The sequence below is a fragment of the Capsicum annuum genome, chromosome 11 (assembly GCF_002878395.1).
Source record: "Capsicum annuum cultivar UCD-10X-F1 chromosome 11, UCD10Xv1.1, whole genome shotgun sequence".
NCBI lineage: Eukaryota > Viridiplantae > Streptophyta > Magnoliopsida > Solanales > Solanaceae > Capsicum > Capsicum annuum.
In genome coordinates, this window is record NC_061121.1 from 691,472 (window position 1) to 702,499 (window position 11,028).

At 24.6% G+C, this 11,028-nt stretch overlaps 2 protein-coding genes across 3 annotated transcripts in view; both read right to left on the reverse strand.

Annotated features, from left to right (window-relative positions):
* The window catches only part of LOC107852847 (U-box domain-containing protein 10), an 8,184-nt gene extending 7,179 nt beyond the window's left edge, over positions 1 to 1,005 (reverse strand). Inside the window, exon 1 of one of the 2 annotated variants that reach the window (XM_016697888.2) lies at positions 525 to 1,005. In XM_016697888.2, coding sequence (XP_016553374.1) covers positions 525 to 821 — 297 coding nt within the window. In that variant the 5' untranslated portion in view covers positions 822 to 1,005. The remainder of the gene's footprint in view (positions 1 to 524) is intronic. The other variant, XM_016697890.2, reaches the window with a different exon arrangement.
* An 807-nt stretch (positions 1,006 to 1,812) lies between these two features.
* On the reverse strand, positions 1,813 to 8,774 carry LOC107852848 (myb-related protein Hv1). Its single transcript, XM_016697891.2, has 3 exons — positions 8,357 to 8,774; positions 8,081 to 8,168; positions 1,813 to 2,119 (listed from the first exon to the last, which is right to left on the reverse strand). Exons 1-3 carry the CDS (start codon positions 8,400 to 8,402, stop codon positions 1,915 to 1,917), a joined length of 339 nt encoding a protein of 112 aa, XP_016553377.2. The 5' UTR covers positions 8,403 to 8,774; the 3' UTR covers positions 1,813 to 1,914.
* Between the last annotated feature and the right edge of the window lie 2,254 nt (positions 8,775 to 11,028).

An 11,028-nucleotide genomic window follows, 5' to 3' on the forward strand; every position in this document is an offset into this window, starting at 1 on the left:
TATGACATGATATGAATGAACATATATAGATAAAAAGATTGAAACTTTACTACACCAAATATGAAATGAATATTCAACAAACATATAACATCATGAAAATCAACATACATATAAAAACATTGAAACTTTACTAAACCAAATGCAAAATATGACATGATATGAATGAACATATATAGATAAAAAGATTGAAACTTCACTAAACCAAATACAAAATGAATATTCAACAAAACATATAACATGATGGAAATTAACAAATACCAAAAAAGATTATAACTTTACTCCACCAAATACAAAATGAATATTCAATAAAACATATAACATGATGGAAATTAACACATACACAAAAAGATTATAACTTCACTATACCAAATGCCAAAATATGAAATGATGGCAATTAACATAAACACAAAAGGATTAACTTTACTACAACAAATGTAAAATATAACATGAAGATCATCAACATATAGATAAAAAAAAAAAAAAAAAAAAAAAAAGATTGAAACTTTACTAAACTAGACACTTACAGTGGGGATCTTGTTATCAACTTGATTAGCTACTAAAAGCAATTGCTTTACACTTTGAAAAGCCACTAACAGATCAGAAAAACAAGAATCCAATGAACAACTCAAAAGGGTATTTGAGTCATTTAACTCATCAACCAAATGAGCTAAGAGTGTAACTCTTCTTGATAAATCTATACAATCTTTCTTGAATTTACCATTAAATCCAACAGCTGAGATCTGTGATACTTCATGGAGTTGCCGGAGTAGGGTGGTGATAGGGTGGTCTCCGGCAACCACGGTGGCTGCCCCGCCGGCCATGGTGGTTGCTTTTTGGTGGCAAGTTGAAGTACAAAGTACAATGGAGGGACTAAAGAAGATAGACTGTTAAAAGTGTTGGGGGCATTTTTGGAATTATATAAATATTAAAGAGAAAAAAAATTGAAATTTTGGAGAAAGGAAACTATGGAGTAATTTAATTACATGATCTTTATATATATATATATATATATATATATATATTATACACTAATTATATATATAAACGCTAGCCTTGGGGGCTCGGAGTAGTTGATAAATTTATTTTCATATGATCAGGAGGTCATAGGTTCAAGTTGTGACAACAGCTCTTCTAGAAATGAATTCTTATGGACCGATCCTTCCACAAACTCAACTCATAACACGAGCTTTAGTATACCTGTTTTTTTATATATATAGTTATACATATATTATACATGTATTAATTATATGTAGTGACGAGGAGATCAACAATTTTTTGTAGAAATGCACAGCAAGATTTTGTACGATAAATCCTCGTGGTTCGATTCTTTCCCGAACTTTGTACATAGCAGAAGTTTTAGTTATCGAGCTGCCTATATATTCCCCAACTAGTTTTAGTTTAGTCAGGAAAATTATATATGATAAATCGTTGCAGTTTGATTTTTTCCGAACTTTATATATTACAGAAGCTTTAGTTATCGAGCTACCTATATATTCACCAATTAATTTTAGTTTAATCAGTAAATGAATGACTATTTAGATTAATTGTGAATATTTTCGTGTATAATTGTTAATTATTTGAGAAAATTCCTATATCAACATTGATTTTGTCAACTCAATTTGAATATTTAAGAATATTAGTAGAGAAAAAGCCAGCTTCTATCAGCTGTCAATTTATACTAATTATTGACGTTTTGATTAATTATTACTCTCTCAATTTTTATTTCGATAATATATTTAATAGTAAATTTAACTCTCTTTATATAGTATTATTCCTTTCTTGAATACGGAAGTCATAAAATTAGTAAGGACGTAAATGCAAAAATAAATATTACTAGTATTATAAATTTATGATTAATCATGGTATGGTGATAAAATACAAAATAAAAGAAAATGATAAATAAGATGGTATATATTAATGTGGAGAAGAACTTTCTGGATGGAATTCTTTATATTTGGATGAAAAAAATTCAAGATTTTTCTTATGAACATACTCATGTATACGATAATCCATTGGATCAATCCCCATTTTTGTAAGTTTTAGTTTCAAATGGGAGTTCCAATAATTCATCACTTCATCATCATTGCGCTTCGGCAATCTTTCTGCTATTAATGACCACCTGAAATGTGAACAAACAAATAATTATTACTAACTTTCAAAAAATATATAAAAAATTATGTAATAAACTTTGACATCATCAATGAACAAATTAGCGCGGGCCCAACATTAAGATATTTATTTGTCTTTTCAATCTTGATATATTTAAATAATTTTTTTTTTAATAAAAGGATTGCATATGTTTTCTAGGATTTATCTGGAATCTAACATGAGTTCAACATATATTATTTTAATACGTATTTAGATAATTTAAGTTGTTAACTATTTTAATTTATAATTTTTTTTATGTAATTTTTAAATTAATATACGTTACTTTTCTTGTCTAAATTATTGTGGCATTGATACTCAATTATATTTTAAAAATAATTTAAGTTTTTAATTATTGTGATTTATAATACTTTTCCTCTATTCCAATTTCAGTGACACTAATATAATTTCAAGAGTCGACCAAATATTTTATATCTTTTAAATTTTTTAAATTGTTAATTATTGTGATTTCTAGTATTTTTCATGTAATTTTTTTGAAATATATAACATATTAAATTGTTTTTAGATATTTTAAGTTGTTAACAATTGTAATTTATAATACTTTTTATGTAATTTTTTAATAATATATCCTACTCTCCTTGTTCAGAATTTTGTGTCGACGACAGCCAATTATATTTTTAAAATAATTTAAATTTTTTATCATTGTGATTTATAATATTTTTTCTATCTCAACTTATGTGGCACAATGCTTAAATGACGATAATAATTAATTAGCAGTGACATAGTAAAATCACGACTGAAGCAGCTGAATTAGAAATCAATCAATTTTTAAATTTTTTTTTGTTAATTATTATTATTTACAATACTTTTTATTTCAATTTCAAATAATATATGTTGTTTTATATCTTCTTCTGTCCCATCCCAATTTATGTGGCACTAATATAATTTTGATAGTCAATCAAATATTTTATGTTAACATATCATTTTGTTATTCTTATTTTTCTAATACATAAATAACTTATAATAAGGAGTGATATAGTAAAATTATCGTTCGAAAGACTAAAACCTAATTTAAAACATTAAGAGTTAATTTAGTATTTTATGTCTATTTTATTTTTTATTAAATATTATTTATTTTTTTAATACCTAGATGACTCATAATAATTAATTAAGAGCGATTAATTATGTTATTACTATAAAAATTAATATAATTTCATCATATCCAAAAGTAATAATGGATAATTCACCGAAATAGTATATTAATTAAATAAGGCATGCTATATTTGCATATGCAAAATATGATATTATTAAACATTATTGGATAGTGCATTATATTTATCTCTCACAATAATAAAATTTTATTATATATTTTTCTTTATTTTTCTTAACTTGATACATATTGACCCAACACAAATTCTAAGAAAATATTCATGAGAAATTTATTTTATTAAATTAAATTTATTAATTTTGTAATTTAAAATTTTAAAGTTAAGTTTAAATATTAGTATTTCTATATAAGGAAAAAGTAATTTTAAAATTTAAATTAACTAAAATAAATAAATAAAAATATTATTTTTATATAAAAGTCAATTAAAATAATAAAATTGATTTACTTTAAATATTTAGTTGCAATTAATTAAAATAATTTTTTATTTTGTCATAATTTATGCTGCACCGATAAAATTTTGAGAGTTGAATAGAATTTTTATCTATTTTTAAAAAAGTATTTTAACTCGTTAATTATTGTGATCTATAATATTTTTTACGTAATTATCAAATAATATATTTACTCCTTGTGTCCCAATTTATGTGGCTTCGATACCATTTTGAGAGTCAACTAAAATTATTATATATCTTTTAAATATTTTAAGTTGTCAATTATTATAATTTGCAGTACTTTTTCTTTTATCTCAATTTATGTGGCATTGCTAAAATAATAAGAGTCAATAAAATTTTTATATGTCTTTTAAATATTTTAAGTTATTAATTATTGTGATTTGTGGGAACAAATTAGTTTTGAACATGATAGCCAATTAAAGAAATAAAAAAAAATTACTTCCAATATGTAGTTATAGTTAATTAATATAATATATTAAATATTTAAATCATTATGATGAAACAATAGAATTATTATATATTGGGGCATGGTATGTAATTAAGTGGTAGTAGAGGGATTTTTTGCTAAGAGTCAATGAAATTTCTATATGTCTTTTAAATATTTTAAGTTATTAATTATTGTGATTGGTGACAACAAAATAATTTTGAACATGATAGACAATTAAATAAAAAAAAAAAATTACTTCCAATATGGAGTTATAGTAAATTAATATAAATTAATAAAATATATTAAATATTTAAATCATTATAATAAAATAATAAAATTATTATATATTGGGGCATGGTATGTTATTATGTGGAAGTAATTGGATTTTTTGATAATTGGAAGAGGTGGTCGAAACCACCTCTTCTATATAATACTAGAAGTGCAAGGCCCGTATCAGCACGGACCCAACAATAAAATATGTGGATTTCAATTTTTAAGTTTTAGAATTTATGTTGGAGTAGGAAGTTTGAGCAGTAGAATGTTTTCATTGGTACGATAAAATATACTTATAAAATATATTTCTATAAATTTTTATCAAACTTTTCTTTTGTATATATTCCTTCTATTGAAACGTAGGAGTCGTTTGTTATAGTTTATAAATTTTCTTTTTGAATAGAATATATTAGTAATACTTGTATTAGTAATGCTTCTATTAGTAAATGCTGGTATTATTTATGTTAACATTAGTTTTTATACATTGTTTAACATGTTGCATTAAAATTTACCTTTTCAATTTTGATATATTTAAATAAAAGGTTTTTTTAAAAAAAACAAAGAATTGCATATACATTTTAAGATTCATTCGAGATCTAGTACGGGTTCAATATATTATTTTTTATCTCAATTTATATGACACAAATAGAATTTAGATAATCAATCATACTTTTAATAGGTATTTTGATAATTTAATTTGTTAACTATTGTAATTGATAATATTTTAATGTAATTTTCAAATAATATGTATTATTTTTCTTGTCCAAACATTTGTGGCATTGATAGTTAATTATATTTTTAAAATAATTTAAGTTTTTAATTATTGTGATTTATAATACTTTTCTTCTATTCCAATTTCAGTGACACTAATATAATTTCAAGAGTCGATCAAATATTTTATATCTTTTAAATCTTTTAAGTTGTTAATTATTGTGATTTCTAGTATTTTTCATATATTTTTTTTGAAATATATAACATATTAAATTATTTTTAGATATTTTAAATTGTTAATTATTGTAATTTATAATACTTTTTATATAATTTTTTTTTGAATAATATATGCTACTCTCTTTGTCCAGAGCTTTTTGCCGACGATAGCCAATTATATTTTTAAAATAATTTAAATTTTTTATCATTGTAATTATAATATTTTTTCTATTTCAACTTATGTGGAACAATGCTTAAATGACCATAATAATTAATTAGGGATGATATAGTAAAATGTAATTATTATTATTTACTATTTTTATTATGTATATGTGTTGATTCAAGAAGAATTTGGAAACATTTAGAAATGTGTTGAATGTTACGAATGTTAATAATTCATTTGGTGCTTCTTGATTTCTCTACATTTATCTGTTGTTTGTTTTTACTCTTTTGTCCTTTAAATACGTTACTCTTCTTGTCCAAAATTTTATGGCATTGATGGTCAATTATGTTTTAAAAATAATTTTAAGTTTTTAATTATTGTGATTTATAATACTTTTCTTCTATTTCAATTTCAGTGACACTAATATAATTTCAAAAGTCGACCAAATATTTTATATTTTTTAAATCTTTTAAGTTGTTAATTATTGTGATTTCTAGTATTTTTCATGTAATTTTTTTGAAATATATAACATATTAAATTGTTCTTAGATATTTTAACTTGTTAACTATTGTAATTTATAATACTTTTTATATAATTTTTTTTAATAATATATGCTACTCTCCTTGTCCATAGTTTTGTGTCGACAATAGCCAATTATATTTTTTAAATAATTTAAATTTTTTATCATTGTAATTTATAATATTTTTTCTATTTCAACTTATGTGGCACAATGCTTAAACGACCATAATAATTAATTAGGGGTGATATAGTAAAATGCAATTATTATTATTTATTATTTTTATTATAGGTATGTGTTGATTCAAGAGGAATTTGAAAACATTTAGAAATGTGTTGAATGTTAAAAATGTTAATAATACATTTGTAACATTTGGTGCTTCTTGATTTCTCAACATTTATCTCTTATGTGTTTTTACTCTTTTGCCCTTTGAGTATATGTAGCAATTTTTATTTTTTTTTAAAAATGTCATGAAAATTTTACTTACTCTTCTTGTCCAAACTTTTGTGGCATTGATAATCAATTATATTTTAAAAAATAATTTAAGTTTTTAATTTTCGTGATTTATAATACTTTTCTTCTATTACATTTTCAGTGACACTAATATAACTTTAAGAGTCGACCAAATATTTTAAATCTTTTAAGTTGTTAATTATTGTGATTTCTAGTATTTTTCATGTAATTTTTTTTGAAATATATAACATATTAAATTATTTTTTTCTATTTCAAGTTATGTAGCACAATGTTTAAATGACCATAATAATTAATTAGGGGTAATATAGTAAAATTACGGTTGAAGCCGACATGTCATAAATGTCTATTTTATTTTTTACTTAAATATTATTAATTTTTTAATATATAAATAACTTATAATAATTAATTAGGAGCAGTATAATAATTAATTAGGAGTGATATGGTACAATTACGGTTGAAGCAGACATGTCATAAATATCTATTTTATTTTTTAATTAAATATTATTAATTTTTTAATATATAAATAACTTATAATAATTAATTAGATGTGATATAATAATTATTTAGGGGTAATATAGTACAATTACGGTTGAACCAGACATGTCATAAATATTTATTTAATTTTATAATTAAATATTGTTAATTTTTAATAAATAAATAATTTATAATAATTAGTTATATGTGGGCTCCATCATATTAAACAGGAGTAGCATCAATAACAAAGTAGTAATTTATTGGAATGACATGAGTTGTAATTAATTCAAAATGGAAGGACTTTTCTTATAGTTGTTGACAAGATTCAAACATTAAAATACAAAATACAATTTTCCTAAATAAACTAATCTTGCAAAGTATTTTATAGACCTTAGTATCCTAAAACTTTGTTTTAATACCCATAAGCTAACATGTCGAAACCATCATTTCTAATATATAGAAAAGAAAAGAAAAATAATTTTTTTTTAAATAATTTAAATTTTTAATTAGTGTGTAAAACTTTTTCTACTCCAATTTAAGTGACATGATACTTAGATGATCATAATAATTAATTAGAGATGATATAGTAAAATTACGATTGAATATGTTAGGAAAAAATTTTAATTAGGTTAAAATGTAATAACAAATAAGAAAAAAATAAATTATATGTTTGATATGAAATTAAATAAATAATAAAATTTATTTAATTGCATCAATTATAATTAATTTTTACAATAAATTATTATCATACTAATTAATTAACTTAAATATATTTGAAATAATTTTATACATAAAAATAAAAAAGATAAATAAGATTGAAAATAAATGGGAGATAGAGGGCCCATATGTGTGGAAATATGTGTGATGGTATTAGGATAAATTTCTTCAATGACATTGCTTGTAATTAAAGAGAAAATAATGATTTTTTATTTAAACTTTTGATGAAGTTTTAAAGTCAAAGTACAAAAAATAATTGAATTGAGCTTATAATTTATTATAATGATCAAATTACCCCTAAAAAAATTTGTTATGTTATTCAGAAAAGAAAAGAAAAATATAAAGTGAAGCGAATGTTTTAATCGGTCGAGTTGGCTTCATAAACCTGTTGCCAAGGAGGGCATGAAGCCTGATGATGAGATCTTCTTCTTCCTCAGAAAAATTCTCTCTTTCACCATAACAACGAAGCATACCTATAAACACAAAATAAATTAAAATATATTTATCATGTTATCAATCGTTCGTCCCAAAATAAGCTTATTTCAAATTTATAATCTTGAAATTATAACTATGAACAAATAATCTAATTTATTTGAGCATAAACACATTTATTGTGTAAAAATAAATAAATAAATATATATATATATATAAATGTACTCACCATCATCATCTTTAGACTTGCTCATATATTTTTCTTTGGTGTCCATACTTGGTAGATATTTTGAAAGAAATAGTCTCTGCGTCCCATTTTATATGAGGTGGTTTGGTGAGCACAAAGTTCAAGGAATTTTAAAAAATATTATTATATGTGTCAGATATATTTATAAAGTGTTAAAATGTCCTTTTAAATAAGTAGTTGAGAAAATTAAATCTCACTTTGACTTTTCATTTTTTTTCACTCGTAAAAGAAGTTTTGAACCTTTTGTATCAAGTTGGTTTCAACAAGCCATGTCATTAAGAATAAAATGGAAATGTTGAAGATTAAACAATTTTCAAAAAGAAAAGCGAGTCGTTCTTTTGAAGAGAGCTAAGCTCAAAAGAAAAATATATCAAATATGTTAGGTGTGTGAACAAGGCTCACATTGATAAATGTATATTCGCGAGTAGAAATACTGTCAAAGTGAACGATGTCACACCATATTAAAAGTACCGTTGAACTAGTTGACTCCAATAATTGACATCGTAACCAATGATTTGATGAGACAAGTGTAGAGATAGCAGAGTGATGATGCGGGGCTCGATCGAATTACTACATTTATAAGGTAGTTTAGAGATGCATGCATACAAGAAAAGCGCCTAACTCAAGATTAGGCATTGCCATAAATGTTCGATTATATGAATGACAATAATGAATCTCGAAAATTTACTCATGAATTATTTAGAGTTACGACATATCACTTTTTATTAAAGGTTTTGAGTTTGAATATTGAGAATAAAAAAATCTTTCTGAAAATATTGCCTCCGAAAATAAGTACTGCATGCAATGCATGAATTTGAATTAGTCGAACTTCAACATTGCTAGTGGATACCAAACACTAGTGAAACACCCCCACCCCCTGCCCTAGGGGCAGAGCCACCTTATGACTAGAGATTCATCTGAACCTCCTTCAATGGAATATTATACTATTTATATATAATTAAAATTATTTTTGTATGTATATATAGTTGATGTCGAACTCCCTTCGGCTAGTTCCGTATGCTTTCTTTTTCGATTTTGAACCCCCTTAGTGAAAATTTTGGCTCCGCTACTGCTCCATCTCCAGGAGTGGAGCCAGCCCTTTGGTAGGGGGAGACCCTTCGATGGAAAAATATACTATTTATATATGATTAAAATAAAATTAGTTTTTATGTATTTATAGTAAGAGCTGAACCCCCATCGATTAAATTTTCTTTAAATATTGAATCCTTACTTAAAATTCTGACTTCGCTTCTTCCCGTCCCCACCCCACGCCCACCCCACCCCCTAACCCCAAAGAAAGTGTTGTACTAATGTGCTTGCTTTATCTTTTTCCCCCAAAAAAGGGAAGAAAAATGAATACAAGTGTATATTTGGTGTGATGAAATTCAGGAGCAGAATTTTCATCACTATTTGTTGGGTTATATTTGCATATTTATATAATTTTGTCCTATTTAATTCATATACCCATGGCCTATAGATAAAACTTGTACATTTTTTATTTTTTTTTGGATTGAGTTAAAGCCACTAATAGAAAATCGAAATAACTAGTTATAGTAAGCATGAACGGGCTAAAGGTTAACAGCCGCCCGCACTACCACTGAGCTACTGAGATTGATCGCTAACTGTCTTAATTCGAGTAGTTTTTTCTTCGACAAATTGCCCGAAGAAAGTCGAAGTATATATAATATTCGATATAAAGTCGTCGTCATATTCCATATGTCACTTAGTCATATGGACAGAAAAAAAATTGCAGCCAGTTTGATAATGATTGAGATGTTGAATCGTATACATAATATATGATGGGTTGTTTTAACCTTTTGGGAGGCCTACGCCGTATAAAAACTGTCTTGACAATTCTATTTCGAATCAACCAATCGCATAGCTTCATAATAATTCTGCAAAGCTTCCGCGTGATTTCCTTCGGATTGAGCCGATCGACACCAACGAATCAAATGATATTTCTGTTTCAACTTTTGCCTATTCAATTTTTGATACTTTATTGAAGTCCGACTAATACAAATATGTGTAATATAAGGGAAAGCTCTCCTTACTAATTTTTTTTTTCCATATTGAGGACTTGAATTCCAAAACTCTTTTAAGAGATAAAGTAACTTCATCCAAGAAACTCTTAGGGGTCGTTTGGTATTACTTGTACCTTGTTTGGTACATCTTTTTGCCTCTGTTTAACTAATGCAACCATTAGTTATACACTCTATTGTGTATTAGTAATATACTTAATTTTCTATGTATTAGTAATACAAAGACTTTTAATACATGCATTAACTTATTAAATAACCTTAATACCCCTCATTTTCCTTTCAAAATATTTCACAATTTCTTTTCCCGCCATTTTAGTTTTCAACAGTGAATCATGAAATTAAATTTTTCGAATCTTTCGAGTTCCATTAATGAATTTTTTGAATCTTCCGAGTTCGATTAATGAAAATTGAATCTTCCATTGAGTTTTCAATTAGCGAGTTTCATTGAATCTTCCATTAATGAAACTCGCTAATTGAATCTTCCGAGTTTCAATGAAAAATTAATGGAAGATTCCATTCAATTATTTGAAAAAACTTTCTTCATAAATTCAATGGAATATTTAATATGGTTGTAATTGTGAAAAAATGGTGAAAAGTGATAAAATGGAGAAGAAA

Coding starts and splice junctions, on each gene's coding strand:
- LOC107852848 (XM_016697891.2), bottom strand. CDS start 8,402: ATGGACACCAAAGAAAAATATATGAGCAAGTCTAAAGATGATGATG. Junction 8,169..8,356: donor CAAGTCTAAAGATGATGATG/GTGAGTACATTT, acceptor TTGTGTTTATAG/GTATGCTTCGTTGTTATGGT. Junction 2,120..8,080: donor CATGCCCTCCTTGGCAACAG/GTTTATGAAGCC, acceptor TTCACATTTCAG/GTGGTCATTAATAGCAGAAA.